The sequence below is a fragment of the Portunus trituberculatus genome, chromosome 18, assembly GCF_017591435.1.
Source record: "Portunus trituberculatus isolate SZX2019 chromosome 18, ASM1759143v1, whole genome shotgun sequence".
NCBI classification, from domain to species: domain Eukaryota; kingdom Metazoa; phylum Arthropoda; class Malacostraca; order Decapoda; family Portunidae; genus Portunus; species Portunus trituberculatus.
Genome location: NC_059272.1, coordinates 15,720,986 through 15,739,817, shown reverse-complemented (window position 1 = coordinate 15,739,817; position 18,832 = coordinate 15,720,986). Strand labels below are relative to the sequence as shown.

Genomic DNA, 18,832 nt, shown 5'->3' with positions numbered 1-18,832 from the left:
ACCCACAAGCTTCTTCACTCGCTCTTATTCTCTCCACTTCTTGAAATCTCTCTCTCTCTCTCTCTCTCTCTCTCTCTCTCTCTCTCTCTCTCTCTCTCTCTCTCTCTCTCTCTCTCTCTCTCTCTCTCTCTCTCTCTCTCTCTCTCTCTCTCTCTCTCTCTCTCTCTCTCTCTCTCTCTCTCTGGAATTTTTCTTTATATATGAAATGAAGGTTTTATTTACCATAGAAGAGATATGTAATTCAGTTCTGCACACCATCACACTCTCAATGCAAGAAAACATAATACTCTAAATCAATCATAGAGAAGAAAATCCCCTTTCATTAATCTTCATCAACAACAACAAAAAACAAAAAAACTCTAACTGTAGAGAAAATAAAGGATTAGATCTCAATGTAAAAACCTAAATCTTAACCCCACATATATAGAAAAACTTCCTTCCTTGCAGACCCGCTCTCCAGCTCCTCGTCAGCATCTGGTTCTTTCCCCGGTGGCCTTCCCCCGGAGTTCACGCAGCTCCTCCCTCCAGTGCCGGGCAAGATCGACAAGCCAGTGGGTCATAACGTGAAGCTCAAGTGCCAGGTCAGCGGAGAGCCCGAGCCTTCCATCACCTGGTTCAAGGTAAGGGTTGATGTTAAGTGTGGAGAGAGAGAGAGAGAGAGAGAGAGAGAGAGAGAGAGAGAGAGAGAGAGAGAGAGAGAGAATGTTCCGTGATAAAGAGAGATTTAATCGTTAATTGAATTGGCGCACCATGAAAATTGTACACCGACTATGAGGAATGGCGGGGTGGTTTATGTGTTTATTTGGTAATTATGCCCATTAAGGGAGCGAGAATGATGGGCTGGCCGGAGCGAGTGAAAGAAGTCGATCCCGTGAGTGGCTGACCCGCCGGGAGTGGAGCTGTGGTAGTGAATTACGGCGTTGTATAGAAACATTAAGTTCTTGCCCTCGCACAGCCCTGAGCGGGAATAGATACGCTGCCTGTGACTTGTGTGGGACGCTTCCAGGAATCTGTGGGCGGTGGTGGTAGTGGTGTTGGTGGTGGGAGTGGTGGTGGTGGTCAATAAAGAGACATTTTTATCTATTTTTTTTTTTCTTGAGAGTATTAGTGGTTGAGCAAGAATCGTTGAACTTATGATGAGTGTGGCCACTTTTCTTATCTGTTGGGTAATGTTGCTGCGATTTTTTTTTATGGTTCCTGATGGCAAGCCTCTTAATATGTGGCCCCTGTTCACCTAGCAGTAAATAGGTACGGGATGTAACTCGAGGGGTTGTGGCCTCGCTTTCCTGGTGTGTGTTATGTGTTGATGTGGTCTCAATCTTACCCGAAGATCGGTCTATGAGCTCTATGGGGAAGACTGGCTAGGTGACCAGCAGGCGACCAAGGTGAATTACACACACACACACACACACACACACACACACACACACACACACACACACACACACACACACACACACATCACCTGGCAGTAATTTTGTGTAGATGAACTATAAACTTTGCGCTCGAAAAGTAATTGCATGCTTCAATAAAATAACGAGAGAGAGAGAGAGAGAGAGAGAGAGAGAGAGAGAGAGAGTGTGTGTGTGTGTGTGTGTGTGTGTGTGTGTGTGTGTGTGTCACATATGAAAATAAGACACACACACACACACACACACACACACACACACACACACACACACACACACACACACACACACACACACACCACTATTGTCTAACCCTAATCCTAACCCAGAGAGAGAGAGAGAGAGAGACGAGTAGCAGTAGTAATATCACCAGCAAAAGCCGTGGCTATTCGGTCCAGTATGAATACAAATGGCTGGATTAAGGAAGAAATATACTCCTCGCTGTTATTGCTGCCCTCCCAGCCCTCGGAATGGGGGACCTGCTTGCTCATCCTTCCTCCTTCCCTCTCCCTTTCCCTCTCATTCTTACTCTTCCACATCCCCCCAACTCTCTCCCTTCTTCACCTTTTTTCATCTGTTCCCTTCTTCCTCCTCTCCTTATAAATGTCATATTTCTTTTAGTTACTATGCCTATCTCTCTTGTCTTCCGTTTTCTTTCTCCTTACCATCCTCCTTTGGCCATTTCACTTCACTTCCTCACCGCTAGTGGTCGAGTGAGTCACTGATTTCATTTATTTTTTTGCGTAATTCTCCTTCCCTCTATTAAATTACCAACAAGGAACTACTACGACATATATATGTGTGTGTGTGTGTGTGTGTGTAATTCACCTCGATCGTTTGCTGGTCACCCAGCCAGTCTTCCCATTACGGAGCGAGCTCAGAGCTCATAGACCGATCTTCGGGTAGGACTGAGACCACAACATACTCCACACACCGGGAAAGCGAGGCCACAACCCCTCGAGTTACATCCCGTACCTAGTTACTGCTAGGTGAAGAGGGCTACACATTAAAAGGCTTGCCTTTTTGCCTCGCTGCTTCCCGGGACTCGAACCCGGACCCTCTCGGTTGTGAGCCAAGCATACTAACTACTACACTACGCGGTGTGTAATAATAATAATAATAATATACGGTTTATTAATTTGGCAATGTAAAAAAAATTACACTGAAAATGTACAGGGGTGGGGGACATTAAAACAATAAACTGAAATGCTTAACCTAACTATGGATCTAACTTAACCTGTGTGTCTGTGTGTTTCACTGTTTGATCTGCTGCAGTCTCTGACGAGACTGCCAGACGTTACCCTACGGAACAAGCTTAGAGCTCATTATTTCCGATCTACGGATAGGCCTGAGACCAGGCACACACCACACACCGGGACAACAAGGTCACAACTCCTCGATTTACATCCCGTACCTACTCACTGCTAGGTGAACAGGGGCTACACGTGAAAGGAGACACACTCAAATATCTCCACCCGGCCGGGGAATTGAACCCCGATCCTCTGGCTTGTGAAGCCAGCGCTCTAACCACTGAGCTACCGGACTGTGTGTGTGTGTGTGTGTGTGTGTGTATGTGTGTGTGTGTGTGATATTTTAGATGTTTTTATTTGTAGCTGCCTGATTCTATTCACATCTAAAACACGCGGTCTCATCAATTCCTAATGTTTTGATATCCGTACAATTTTTTACACCTCTTGACTGTATCTTGGTATAGACTGCTTTGTTTCTAATAACTTGTAATTAAGACAAGAGAAACATTATTATGAGATCAAGAGAACTGTGGAGATATCTTGGAGCACCGACGATTTGAGTTTCTTTCATTAAGTTTACTCGAGAAGTTACTGTTAAATTGGTTCATAAACATTCGCTGAGTCTGAGATGGGAGCGGAGTGTGGCGCCCACCTCTGGGGAGATCGCTGTGAGATATGAAGCTAATAGCCGTGGAAATGTGCGGTAGCCATTAGACGAAACTTGACCCGTCTTGTCACCACATGAGCGGTAAATGTTGTCTTCAATTATAAACTCACGGCGATCACGAGGCTGGCGCTTGAGTGAGCAATTATTACGATGGTGGAAGGTCGGAATAACCCGTTGCCCTCCCTTCCATTCCATTTGCTTCCCTCCCAACTAGTTAATTTGCCTTCCCTTCCCTTCCTTTCCTTTCTCTTCCCCACCACCGCATCGAAGCGCAACAGAAATACATTCACCATTCTGATGTTTGTTTCGGTTATTTTGTGATGTGGTGGAAGCACAACTATTGGTTTGCCTTGGCTATTACACTAACTCTTGCCCCCAGGATGGAATGGAGTTGCGGGAAGGGCCACTGGGGGGAGAATCGCGGCTCACCCGCCACAACCTCCACCTGATGGACTTGAGGCCGCAGGACGCTGGCACCTACACCTGCGCCGCCGCCAACCCCCTAGGAGCTGCGGCAGCCAACTGGACGCTGCGAGTTATAGGTGAGGAGCGGGAAGATTATTCGTGCCGGAACATTGTGCTCAGGAAGTTAAGGTGTAGTTCATGTGAGAAAGAAATGAAGACTGTACCACTTACAGAAACTTTTATTTATATATAGTATTCTTAATTTGGGTACAGGATTGGCTGTCTGAAACTGTTGGAATAAAGCAGTTTGTGTAAAATGTTTACAATTTTAATTAACAAAGGAGATTATTATAGTAATGGGTCTATTCACTATCAACAGACCAAGCCCGTCCAAGAGAGCCAGAGTTCAATCCTCAAGACCCTGCCAACACCACAGTGCCGGTGGGAAAGTCCGCCACCCTGCAGTGTAGTGGAAACTCTGAGGTGGTGCCTCACATCAAGGTGAGCACATCTGTCTTGACTTTTCCTTTCTTTTCCAGTTTGCCACCATTCATTTATGTACTTTACTCTATATCTGCATATTACCCTTAGCCATTTTGGTGCCCTAGGCGAAATTACTCCTTGGTGCCCTCCCCCGTCACCCGTGACACAACTAGGTGACAGCTGTCTGAAACATCACAGTTAAATAGGAAAACAATCTTTCTAGTAATGATGTTTTTAAGTAATAAATTGTAATAACAAGGAGATTTTTTTTCCCCTCTGAGGGACGCTGTGGCGGCGCCCCTCCAGTAGATGGCGTCCTAGGCGACCGCCTATATGGCCTATGCCAAGGACCGGCCCTGATCTTAGCTTTGTCCCATTCACTGTGAATTGTATGAGAATTCAGCAAAGATATTCTAAATACACTGCAATACTTGTTTCAAAAATATTTAGATTTCTTTCTGAGTTACCTCTATGCATAAACCTCCAAGAATACCTTCCATTACTTTCTTTATTGAAGCCTTGCAACTTGTATATAACGATCATTTGTAACATGATGCTTCTCGGCAGTGGCTGCGTCGCCTGGAGGACGGCTCCCATGAGGCGGAGCACATTCCTGACAACGAGACCCTGAAGTGGAAGGGCCACCGTTACGTGGTGCTGCAGGCCACCCAGGTGCTCACGCCAGGGGATGGTTCCTTTTACACTAAGGTACTGCCATGCCCAGGGCTGGACTGGCCTGATATTAATACTTTATATTATTTTATTACTAGTTTGTTATTTGAGCATTCTCACAAAATTATTTGTTGTGCATTTTTTTTTTTTTTTTATATATATATTTCTTTGTGATATTTGTTCACTATTTGTATTTTCATGTCAATAAGTTCATTCTTATCAGTAATTTTGTGTCAGACTGCTTCCATATGATGCAAAATAATGTCTAGAAAAGTTGCATGTATCCTGAATGCAGAGTCACTAGCAATCAGCTATATTCCTGAAGTAATAAATATAAGATGGCAGGTACAACAGAAATGTCACAGAAATCTCTGTATGAGTTAGTTAAATATTCCAGTGATGCTGTAGTTATTGAGATCCTTTTGAGCTGTGGTTTGTAGTATCATCCTGCACAAAGCAGGTTTATTACTAGTGATGAACATACATATAGATTCTGTGAATAGTGATCATTATATAATTTTCTTTACAGTTGGTAATACCTCATGTAACCGAACAGAACAGTGGTGTGTATGTGTGCACTGCCACCAACAACTTTGGGTTGGCTTACAGACAAGCTCAGCTCTCTGTTTATGGTAAGTGTGATGTCCATCCTATGAATTGTGAGGTACCTAGAATGTTGATTTTCAATACATGTGCAAATCTTTATGTATTAATTATGCCAATTACTCCCAGCTATGTGAATAATATTTTGAATAATGTATGATTCATCTTCTTTTGCTGTACGTACTGTATGGATGTATTTATTTTGAGTAAAGAGGATATACAATGATGCAGAGGATGGTGTGAGAGTGAGGAAAGAAGTCCCTGAAAGATGAAAGACAGAGTTGGAATATTTACTAAGAAAGAGGAATGGTCTAGGTATAAAGAAAAGTTTAGGAGGTTAACAAGTATGGTGTGTGCAAGAGCAGATTTTCCATTGATAAACTGCTCCCTGACCCTCATATAAACGTTTTTGCCCTCATGTATGTGTCTAACATACTCACTCTGACTCTGTTCACCATGACAGATGAGTCTTCAGCAGTGACGGAACAAGGGGTGCAAAAACAGGGGGGCACTCAGGGGGGCACAGGTAAATATGGGGGGGAACCATAGTATTTTATTTATGAAGACAGAAAAGTAATTTGGCTAATATCCACATATCTCTAACCATTCACTTAGCTGTCTTATTTACTAATGTATATGTAAGTCATAACGGACTGCTTTCCTCTCTGTGACCAGGTTACCATACCACTGCTTACCGTTATGTTCAGTATTTCATGTTCATTATCTAAAGCAAAGTCTAACAGTTGCACCATTTCTATTTACCTCCTCACCTGGGATCTCTACAAGGCCATTTATACCTGCAATAACAATCACCTGCTGTTGCTTGTTTCTTGCAATTGCCCTCCTTACCAAGACCCATAACAGGAATGTGTGAAACTGTACCTCTACTTCAAATGACAAAAACTAAGACCCAACAGGCTAAAACACACACACACACACACACACACACACACACACACACACACACACACACACACACACACACACACACACACACACACACATACACACACACCCGGTAGCTCAGTGGTTAGAGTGCTGGCTTCACAAGCCAGAGGACCGGGGTTCGATTCCCCGGCCGGGTGGAGATATTTGGGTGTGTCTCCTTTCACGTGTAGCCCCTGTTCACCCAGCAGTGAGTAGGTACGGGATGTAAATCGAGGAGTTGTGACCTTGTTGTCCCGGTGTGTGGTGTGTGCCTGGTCTCAGGCCTATCCGAAGATCGGAAATAATGAGCTCTGAGCTCGTTCCGTAGGGTAACGTCTGGCTGTCTCGTCAGAGACTGCAGCAGATCAAACAAACAGTGAAACACACACACACACACACACACACACACACACACACACACATGCGCACACACACACACACACACGCCCGGTAGCTCAGTGGTTAGAGCGCTAGCTTCACAAGCCAGAGGACCGGGGTTCGATTCCCCGGCCGGGTGGAGATATTTGGGTGTGTCTCCTTTCACGTGTAGCCCCTGTTCACCTAGCAGTGAGTAGGTACGGGATGTAAATCGAGGAGTTGTGACCTTGTTGTCCCGATGTGTGGTGTGTGCCTGGTCTCAGGCCTATCCCAAGATCGGAAATAATGAGCTCTGAGCTCGTTCCGTAGGGTAACGTCTGGCTGTCTCGTCAGAGACTGCAGCAGATCAAACAAACAGTGAAAACACACACACACACACACACACACACACATGCGCACACACACACACACACGCCCGGTAGCTCAGTGGTTAGAGCGCTAGCTTCACAAGCCAGAGGACCGGGGTTCGATTCCCCGGCCGGGTGGAGATATTTGGGTGTGTCTCCTTTCACGTGTAGCCCCTGTTCACCTAGCAGTGAGTAGGTACGGGATGTAAATCGAGGAGTTGTGACCTTGTTGTCCCGATGTGTGGTGTGTGCCTGGTCTCAGGCCTATCCCAAGATCGGAAATAATGAGCTCTGAGCTCGTTCCGTAGGGTAACGTCTGGCTGTCTCGTCAGAGACTGCAGCAGATCAAACAGTGAAACACACACACATACACACAAACTCACACACACACACACACACACACACACGTCAGCAGACTACTCACAGGAGACCCTTATTTTTATGAGTTGCACGCTTATGTATCACTCACAAACCCATATTCTTGTTAAAATGCGAAGAACAAAATTTATTATATTCTTGTCCCAAACACGCACAGAACCCCACTTACCAGGTCCAGTATCCACTCACAGCATAGGATCAACTGTTCATTATAGCCATGGTGCCACTGGTCTTCAGGCTCGAACACTGATCCTCATGTAAATGCCTTATTCTCCTGTGTGTGTTTAGCATACTCACCCTGACTGTGTTCTTTACCATGACAGATCAGTCTTCAGGCAACAACACACTGATCCTAGTGGTTGGTCTGGTGTGTGTGGTGGCATTAGTAGCAGTGATCATTGTTGTGGTGATGGTACGAAAGGTTCAGACCACCAAGCCACCACCTCCACCAAGCTCTAATGAGAGTGCACTGCTGCCCCCTCAACCAATGAACCAGGCCAAGGTGCAGCCGCCACCATCCCACCACCCACGTTACGTCCCAGGAATTCACAACACACAGCAACAGCAGCAGCAGCAGGCACCACATGGCCACTCTGTGGGTCCTGAGGGGCCACTGCTCCAGTATGCTGGTGGAGTGGTGCACCTACCCCCACAGTCATCAATGACAGGAAATGGCCAAGGAGCTCAGCCTATTATTGTGTACCAAGACCCAGCTACTGCAGCTTCTGTGTACATTGCACAGCGGCCCCCGACACAGGCAGCCACGGCAAGCAGACCTGAGTATCAGTACCAGCATCTGGACGTTATATGATCACGGGGAAAGGTAGTGTAGTGGGGACTGTGTTTGCTGTGATTGTGATGAATGGATGCCACTGACAATTTGAACTTGATGTACTAATTCAGTGTCATGTGAACTCTCAGTGTCTACAAAGTCGAACACAGAAAATTTATATGTTTTGAAAATGCATATATGTATGTATGTATGTATTATTATATGAAATTTAGTATTAGATATTGACTTTCTCAGCAAGAATCTGTGATAAAGATGAAAATTACAAACATGAATTTTTACGTTTTCACCGTCAGTCCATAAAGCAGTACGTGTGCCGCACGTGTGAAGACATCATGGAAATGTGACCGATGCTGTACAGTGTAAGTAGACAAGAAACTCTAGTCGATCATAATCCACTAAGTTAGTGTACTTCAAGAATGATTTCTGAAATGTCTGTTCACATCTATAGTTTATAATCAATTTCCAGAAAAAAAAAAAAGATGTGCTTGGTAAGAATTCAGTTTTTATTTCATATTGTATGAATTGCAGTGTCAAGAGTTATCAACAAGTCCATAGATATTTTCTACATATGTATAGATAGTTACTTATAAGGGTAATACTGAAGCAAAATATAAGGTAACAGATACTTCATAGTTCATTAGATTATCTTTATTGAGGCATATGAAGTCTAGTCATTCACAACATTGTCAATGGTTTTGAAATCTCTACACTTGTGTACAGTAAACAATAGTCATAGAATATACATGTATTTACTCATTCCATGTTGGAAAATACCCATTATTTTTCTTATACAGAGAATGATTCCTTTCTATGACGCAAAATTAAAGAATGAATAATCAAATGATGTGTCTTGTGTGTGTGCCAAAGGAATCAGCAATGTTTACCTTGTATTCATTTCTGCCAATTCAAGGAGGTAACATTCCATGACTGAGACACTGGTAATGTACATACAAGAACATGAATATGCCCACACAAAAGGAAAGATGTACAGTACATGATTAATATAATGGATGTGTTCAGGTATGTGACAAACACTACACATTTTTTTTTTTTTTTATATATGTATCTTGTTTATTTATTTGTTTATTTTTATAGAAGCATCCATAGTGTTGGAAGTAGCTAAGCATCATCCTGCTGGCTTCCTGTCAGCAGATTTTGTCTTTGGCTTTTACTGTGAATTTATGTTTATATGCAAACCCTTTTGTAAGTGTATCTCTTCAGAACAAAACTACTTCCAAAGGAAAAGTATTATTTGTGACAGTGCTTAAGTTGCCTTCTTATTGATCTATATGCAGTTCATTAGGGTCTATCCACATAAGGCAGTGCACACTGACATGCTTGATAACTTATTCAAACAGGAGAGTAATGCATATGGTGGCCATACTAATCTGAAAGTAGATTTCCACAACAGGCTCTTTCATATATATTTACCATCCATGTCCTTGATGGTGAAAGAGTTATGTATATATTTTATGATATGCAATGAAGACTGTAGATATTAGCAGGAATAGTTCAATTTCTACCAACACTTTTCTCATGGAGACAGATTTTATGATGTTTGCTCAATGTTTGTCTAACAGACACAAGTGAAATATTATAACTGAGAAGAAAGGAACCATCACCTTTGTCCACCTATGTACCTGAACCTTTCAACATTATGATCTTACAAAAGAAAAAAAGGAAAAAAACTATGATTCTCATCCTTGCTGGGAGAGCTCTTAGTTTTTAGTGCCTCCTGCTTAAGATGTGAAGATACTGTATTGCATTCATTCAGTTCTAAGTTCCACTCTGCTCTTTTTTTTTTAAATACTTCATTTCATGAGGGGGAGAGTCATTGCTATTAAGTTATTGCTATGGATATTTCTCCTTTTAGATCCATTTTATAAATACTTAAAGTATTTATAAATACTTTAAGCCTTGTTCAACATCACTAGAGTCAAAAAAAATGCCCTACACAATCCCAACTAAAGTCTCATACAAACAGTAAGTGCTGAATCACATGGCAATGCATTCTTTAATCTCATACTAAATCAGAAGCTTACATTTCAGCATAAGAACATAAATGGGTTATCACAAAGACGAGATATCTCTGCAACAATGGAGGAAAAAATGTTTGGAGGATGAGTGAGTGAGATATAGCTCATGTAATTTTCAAAAAGCTTATATAATTTAGAAATGTATGCCTACTGTAAGAAAAGTCTTGGATCAGAGTAAAGAGAAGTGATTATGAAGTAATCTTAAATAACATAACAAATTTCCTTACACTATGTTCTGGATATTTCCTCAGTCTTGAATATTCCTTGTAAAGACCTGACAACTGATCGATATATTCTTAGAAGACTAAAGGGGAGGCACAGTGAAAGTGAGTGAAAACCACGACTGTCCTTGCAGTAATTGGAAGGAAGAGCAAGCATAATGAAGTGATGGAATGCATGTAGTGAGTCTGTAGAGAGCTTGGAGCCTGTCATGTTTGTATGTGTAGGTATATTATTCACAAATAAGCCTACTTTTGTGTAACTTATTCATATTCATCTATAAGTTTGTTTTAAGACTATTGATCACAAACATACATAATAGATCATGAGTTCTTGAGTTAATATCTACATGCAGCCACTCTTGTCCATGCTAAAGTCTCCAGTCATTGTTAAATAAATGCTATTTCTACAACTTCATTTTCTTGAAGGAGTAAATGTGTATCCATATGCAACACTGCAATATTGTGAATGAGGGGTCCACACGATGTGTGTGTGTGTGTGTGTGTGTGTGTGTGTGTGTGTGTGTGTGTGTGTGTGTGTGTGTGTGTGTGTGTGTGTCTGTAATTCACCTCGGTCGCCTACTGGTCACCCAGCCAGTCTTCCCCATTACGGAGCGAGCTCAGAGCTCATAGACCGATCTTCGGGTAGGACTGACTCCAAACACCGGGAAAGCGAGGCCACAACTCCTCGAGTTACATCCCGTACCTATTTACTGCTAGGTGAATAGGGGCCACACATTAAGAGGCTTGCCCAATTGGCTCGCCGCTTTCCGGGACTCGAACCCGGGCCTCTCGATTGTGAGTTGAGCGTGCTGTGTGTGTGTGTGTGTGTGTGTGTGTTTGTGTAATTCACTGTTTGATCTGCTGCAGTCTCTGACGAGACAGCCAGACGTTACCCTACGGAACGAGCTCAGAGCTCATTATTTCCGATCTTCGGATAGGCCTGAGACCAGGCACACACCACACACCGGGACAACAAGGTCACAACTCCTCGATTTACATCCCGTACCTACTCACTGCTAGGTGAACAGGGGCTACACGTGAAAGGAGACACACCCAAATATCTCCACCCGGCCGGGGAATCGAACCCCGGTCATCTGGCTTGTGAAGCCAGCACTCTAACCACTGAGCTACCGGGCCGTGTGTGTGTGTGTGTGTGTGTAAAGACAATGGAGATGCATTAAGGAAACTCTTTTCCATATCTCAAAAGCTTGAACTTCGTGTCAACAATGTTACGAAAGAGAAAAATCAATATCCATCAGTTTCTGTAAGACACATTTTATTCCACTCATGTTCTAGTTCTTGGTTCCCCAACATCTGTGCCTAAGGTGGTATATTACATATAACATTACTCATGGTGATTCAAGTTACACGACAGAGAAAAATGTTGTTTTCTGCTGCAATTAACAATATCTAATGAAAATTCTTATGCGTTTTAGGTATTGGTGATTTCTTTGGGGTCTTCCAATTTATTGTTGATTCTCATTATTTTCTTACACAGTTCCATCTTACACTTCAAATACCGGATCTATAACGTTGTCACTGTCCCTTGATTAAAAGGCGAAATCTGACTAGAGATAATATTTCATATGACCATCTTTCCTTTTCCATCTGATTTCTCCCTCCCAGTTACTGCTTGGTTCGTGGCACCTGGAATTTGACATGAATGAGATAACTGGTGATGGAACTGATCTTGTGAACAGACGACGCATGAATAACGGGACGAATGAATCAGGAGTTGACTTGTTGTTTGGTCATATGCTTGCCACTGAGTAAAACAGTCATTGCATTGCGTCGGGGAAGAAGTCCAGAGGCGATGTAGGTGATGAATTAGGAAGAAAAGTGTGATGCTGTGAAATCAGTCGTGTACGAAGACCAAAGTGTGGCTGCTGAGAAATTATATCTACTGTGACTTGTACAGGTGCGTGATGCAAGCAAACGTTATCGGTCTGAGGCCAAAGCTCTATTCACAGTTCTCTGTACAAGAATTCATAGTTGTAACTAGATTCTCTCTCTCTCTCTCTCTCTCTCTCTCTCTCTCTCTCTCTCTCTCTCTCTCTCTTAGGCCTACGTGGAAATAGTGATGAGATGATAAGCATTACGTGCTTTAGATGGTTGGGATACAGACTGCATGTGTATCTTGAAGTACGTAACATAATACAGTTACCTAGATTTTTTTTAATGGTAATGCAATAACATGAACAAAACACATGAACAGAAGCAACAGGGACAGAAGCAGCAACAGCAGCGGCAATAACAACAACTATTATGAGACAGGAAAAGTTTAATCAGTAACGTGAGGACTTAAACAAGTGGCAGGTTGGCTGGATCTTGGTACGCGAAGAAAACGCTCGTCATATGGCAACAAATGTCTCGCAATGTGAGATACTCATTACTCACTCACAAAAAAGTACTTTCATATAGAAACTACCATATATTAAACCCTCCTAATGAATAAACAGATGAAAAAGATATGTATATATTGTGATTAACGCGAAATAAAGTGGATATATTTTATAGTACGATAGCTACATGGCATCTAAACCCTGCGGCACTACCACCACCACCACCGCCGCATCCCTCCACCAAACCCTCCGACCTTGGCCAGCCAGCACCTACGGCAGCAGGCAGCAGCAGTGACTTGTGGGTTGTGGTGGAGAACAGTGTCAGTGTGGACGAGGTAGCGAGAGTAAGGTAAGATATTGATCAAATTTAACGTTTTCCTGCAATTAACGCGCCTTCTCTCATGGCATGTTCTTCTTGGGTGCTTTACGATAACAAGTTTAATAAGAGATGGAATATTCACTTTAGAATGTTTCTTTTCAAGACCATTAATGTTTTCTTATCTATACCTTAACTTACGGACACTGGATAATGTCATGCGTACTAGCTATATACTTACCTTCATTACCGCTCTGAGTAATGTCATGAACTTACAAGCAACATTGAAAACAAGGAAGCTAAAGCAAATGATTTAACAGGTATTTGTTTTTGTAAGAACGAGTTTTACGGGGCTCTGAATCCAGTTAGCTGGCTTATCTTAACACGTACTATATGTTGCTGATTGATCCTTGTGTTCTTATAAGCACGTACATTAGTTATTCATGCTATCAACACGTAGAAAATGTTGCTGATTTATCCCTGTATTCTTACAAGCACATTAGTTATTCATGCTATTAGGTAAGTGATTGATACGATCGCATGAGAGAGAGAGAGAGAGAGAGAGAGAGGACACAGTTGTCGGACCATATTATCAAGCTCCAAGTGGCCTCAAGGTCAACATTCGGCAACGTCAGAGTGTAGCTACGTGCCACTAGCTAACATCGGAGAGAGAGAGAGAGAGAGAGAGAGAGAGAGAGAGAGAGAGAGAGAGAGAGATTGGAGGGTAAAGGGCGATTGCTAAAAAAAAAAAAAAAAAAAAACGAAAGAATCGAGCTAGTTGATTAGTGCAGTTGATTGATGACACTGTTTACATGTTGAATGTCGCGGAATAGATCACCTCTCGATCTTACTTCGCAGTAGTCGGGTATAGAATCGTAACCTTAGAAAATTTTGCATTGATATGAATAACTTCATAAGTAACCCTAAGCAATTTCAGAACTATGTTAAATATGTGATTCTTTCCTGTCCCGTGTTCAAACCGAAAGGAATTCGGTCTTCGACATCCTGTGTAAGTACACGTGTGTGTGTGTGTGTTCATATATATATATATATATATATATATATATATATATATATATATATATATATATATATATATATATATATATATATATATATATATATATATATATATATATATATATATATATATATATATATATATATATATATATATATATATATATATATATATATATATATATATATATATATATATATATACATAAATATGTATTTATTTATTTATTTATCTATTTATTTTTATGTATTTATTTATTTATTATGGGTTAAGATAATTATTTTATCATACAATGAGCAATGCCAAAATTTGGTAATAGTAAACATAAATATACTATCAGTGTTTGCCATTTAGTTTGAGGTGCATTTGTATGATGTTCAATAGCTACAGTACGTGAGAGTAAAGGGAGACGCTTGACATTTAGTTGATTTAGTTTGAAGAGCGTTTCCAATATGCTTCAGTGCGTGATGGTGAAACGAGGTGTTTGTCAACAACAGAAGTATCGTGAATCACCACAACGTGGGAAGAGAATAGTTTAGTTAATTGCCTCTTATCCAATCCTATTACCACGGCACCATCTGCACGCAAGAAATTATCGCTGACATTTTCTCTGACTTCTTGAATCAATTCTTTAGTTTAATATGGGTTGAGTGTGATATGTTGGTGCGTGCGTTAGATGTGAGGGAATGAGGTGTGTGGTATTGAGGGTAGGTGTGCCGCCATGCAGTGGTAGCAGGCCAGGGAGAAGGAAGAAGAAATTTAATGATGACATCACGCTACTACTCGTTTCTTATTCCTATTCTTATTTTTGTTCTAATTCTTAATATAAGTAGGAATATATATATATATATATATATATATATATATATATATATATATATATATATATATATATATATATATATATATATATATATATATATATATATATATATATATATATATATATATATATATATATATATATATATATATATATATATATATATATATATATATATATATATATATATATATATATATATATATATATATATATATATATATATATATATATATATATATATATATATATATATATATATATATATATATATATATATATATATATATATATATATATATATATATATATATATATATATATATATATATATATATATATATATATATATATATATATATATATATATATATATATATATATATATATATATATATATATATATATATATATATATATATATATATATATATATATATATATATATATATATATATATATATATATATATATATATATATATATATATATATATATATATATATATATATATATATATATATATATATATATATATATATATATATATATATATATATATATATATATATATATATATATATATATATATATATATATATATATATATATATATATATATATATATATATATATATATATATATATATATATATATATATATATATATATAGAATAGCGCACTCAATAGATCCCCCCACACACATATCAAAAACTTTTGATAGTGTCTGGCATAAAGCTTTTATCTCAAAACTGTCCTCCCACGGGTTTTATCCTTCTCTCTGCAACTTTATTTCAAGTTTCCTTTCCGCCCATTCTTTTGTAGCCGTGGTAGACGGCCACTGTTCTCCTAAATCTATTAACAATTGTGTTCCTCAGGGCTCGTCCTATCACCCACTCGCTTTCTCTCATTCATTAATGACCTTCTCAGACCACACTTCTTGCCCTATCCACTCCTACGCTGATGATGCCACTCTACATCTTTCCACGTCCTTTCAGAGGCAACCAACCTTTCAGGAAGTCAACAGATCACGTAGGGACGCCACAAAACGCCTGACTTCTGATCTCTAGGATTTCTGATTGGGGCAGAGAAAACTTAGTAGTTTTCAATACTTCAAAAAACTCAATTCCTCTATCTATCAACTTGACACAACCTTCCAGACAACTATCCCCTCTTCTACTATGGCACTCAATTGTCTCCCCTTTCCACACTGAATATCCTCGGTCTGTCCTTTGCTTATAATCTTAACTGGAAACTTCACTTCTCATCTCTTGCTAAAACAGCTTCTATGAAGTCAGGTGTTCTGCGGCGTCTCCACCAGTTTTTCTCGCCCCTCCAACTGTTAACTCTGTACAAGGGCGTTCTTATCCGTCCTTGTATGGAGTATTCTTCGCATATTTGAGGGGTTCCACTCATACAACTTTATTTGATAGAGTGGAATCAAAAGTTTTTCTCAACCATTCATACCTTTCATTAGTAAACTCTGGAACTCCCTACCTACTTCTGTATTTCCATCCTCCTACGACTTGATTTCTTTTAAGAGAGAGGTGTCAAGACATTTGTCTCAGGCTTTTGGCTGATTCTTTCAGATCTTTTAGAAACTGCAGTTCCAGTGGGGTCATTTTTTCTATATATTTTGTTGCCCTTGGCAGTTCTCCCTCTTGCATAAAAAAAAAACACACACACAGAACGCTGCTTTCTCACACTCAGTTACACCCAAACTACTTAAAATACTCCCAAAAACATCTAAGATGCACTCAAAACACACCCAAAAAAACTCAAAACACCACACAACACCTGAAAATACAGACACGTTTAAAATTCACTTGAAATATTCAATATACACCAAAACCAACCAGCCCACACACCACAAAACACACCCATAAAATACCCCGCACCTACCCAAACCACTTAAAATACTCATTATGCCAAAACACACTCATGAACGTCATAAAGCCCCTTATTTTTTTTTTTTTTCAAATACTTTCAAACCACACCCAAATATTCAAACGCACCACCACAAAACATTCAAAATAAGTAAAATATACCTAAAACCATCTAACACACGCTGTGAACACACAAAATGCATCCAAAACACACTTATATAACCCCAAACACTCAAAACATCATGCCACGCTACCAAACACACTTGAAATACCCCATAATATACCCCCCAAACACCAGAATGTATTATAAAGAATGGCAAGATTACAAGGGACTCTTAACTAAATATTATGAGTTGGCTTCTCTTCCTCCTCCCTTTCTCCTCTCTTCTTCCTCCTCCTCTTTTATTTCTCCTTTCTTCTTCCTTCTATTGCTTCCATTTACACACCAGAGCCTAGAATTGCATAAAAAAAAACATTTAGTAAACACTAGATATTACGCTAACTATTGACAAACTGAGGGGTCGGGAGAGACGTCAGGCTAGGGCTGTAATAAATCACCACCTTGGTAGGGAGAACGGGAACATAAAATCTGTAGACTAATTAGTTTTAAAAAATGTCTAAATTAAGTAGCTATGGTAAAAGTATAACAAATTAATTCACTTATAAGATTGCCAAAATTATCTTCCATTCTGGCTTCACATGTATATAGAAAAATATTACACTATATGAACTATCTTCTCAGGCACCCTAAAGAACCAGAAGTTAACACATGAAAATCATGAATATGAAAAACTCATTAAAAACTCTATTATAAAGTCTATCAGTTTTCATTTCATGAGTATGCCAGCGCACTTAACAGAGTCTGGACGAACCAGACGGTAAACCAGAAACGTAAAGAAATCAAATAAAACTATAAAATTTACGTTTAACACGACTAAACAACATTTCAAACTCCACATATTTGACTCAATGGGCTGATTTCACGCTTAAAAGGGCATAGGGGATTCTTTGATGCCATAAAGGTCCAGTTATAGCTTGAAATAAAAACGCACCTAATGACAAAGTCTAAATTTTTATCGTTCAGCCGCCTCATACCTACGCCATAAAACATCACTAAACACCACATATTACCGAACAAAGACCCGGGACACACTTCAAACACAACGAAATATTTATAGAAACCATAATAACATACCATGAAAGCATAATATTATCACCTGAACAGTAGGGCACCATATTGCTGATATACTCTCACCCCACAAAAAAATAGAAAAAATAAATAAATAAATCATGAACGCCCCTAGAAATACCTTAAGAAATTAACATGGAAGGTTGTGGTGATGCTACCTTGACTTACATTGTTGGTTCACTTTTGTCTTGCTGCTTGGTGCTGCAACACTTTTTTGTGTATGTATGTGTGTTTGGGTGTACTTAGGTTGGTTCATGGTGTGTTTAAGTATGTTTTGATTATATATGAATGTGTTTGTAGGTATATGTGGCTGTGTTTGGGTGCTTCTGGGTGTGTTGGAAGACAACCGCAACCATAATACCAAACACCGCAACATTACCGCCACCATCGGTCAAGGAATATTCAAGTATAAAATCCTTGCTACCGGTTCACTACTGTCAGAACACAAGTAAGAACAACATACAAAAAGTGGGAGCCAATACAAAGGCTTTCAATCCCACGCCAGTGTCTTCTACTTCTAGTCCAGTATAAATGTCTATATCTATTAAATATCGATGAGGTACTATATGATACAAATTTTATATTTTGATTTATTGGTTATTGTGACATCTCGTTATCGTGTCCAGCTATGGTTATATTTGGCAAAGCAGTAAATATCAGATTGTACAGCGAATGTTTGCATCTC

The 18,832-nt window shown here is 39.7% G+C and overlaps 2 protein-coding genes across 8 annotated transcripts in view; both read left to right on the top strand.

The window, feature by feature from the left end:
• LOC123505651 (fibroblast growth factor receptor-like 1) overlaps window positions 1-10,979 on the top strand; it is a 231,287-nt gene extending 220,308 nt beyond the window's left edge. For 3 of the 4 annotated variants that reach the window (XM_045257253.1, XM_045257252.1, XM_045257251.1), the window contains exons 6-12: window positions 448-620; window positions 3,706-3,868; window positions 4,111-4,232; window positions 4,782-4,922; window positions 5,416-5,518; window positions 5,953-6,015; window positions 7,843-10,979. In XM_045257253.1, the coding sequence (XP_045113188.1) occupies window positions 448-620; window positions 3,706-3,868; window positions 4,111-4,232; window positions 4,782-4,922; window positions 5,416-5,518; window positions 5,953-6,015; window positions 7,843-8,330 (1,253 nt within the window). In that variant the 3' untranslated portion in view covers window positions 8,331-10,979. The remainder of the gene's footprint in view (window positions 1-447; window positions 621-3,705; window positions 3,869-4,110; window positions 4,233-4,781; window positions 4,923-5,415; window positions 5,519-5,952; window positions 6,016-7,842) is intronic. The other variant, XM_045257255.1, reaches the window with a different exon arrangement.
• Window positions 10,980-13,107: 2,128 nt separating this feature from the next.
• Window positions 13,108-18,832, top strand: part of LOC123505531 (mpv17-like protein) — a 32,147-nt gene continuing 26,422 nt past the window's right edge. For 2 of the 4 annotated variants that reach the window (XM_045256936.1, XM_045256944.1), the window contains exon 1: window positions 13,108-13,260. The gene's annotated coding sequence lies outside the window, so the exon portion shown is untranslated. Of the gene's footprint in view, window positions 13,261-18,447; window positions 18,596-18,832 lie in introns of all 4 variants that reach the window. The other 2 variants (XM_045256941.1, XM_045256942.1) reach the window with 2 other exon arrangements.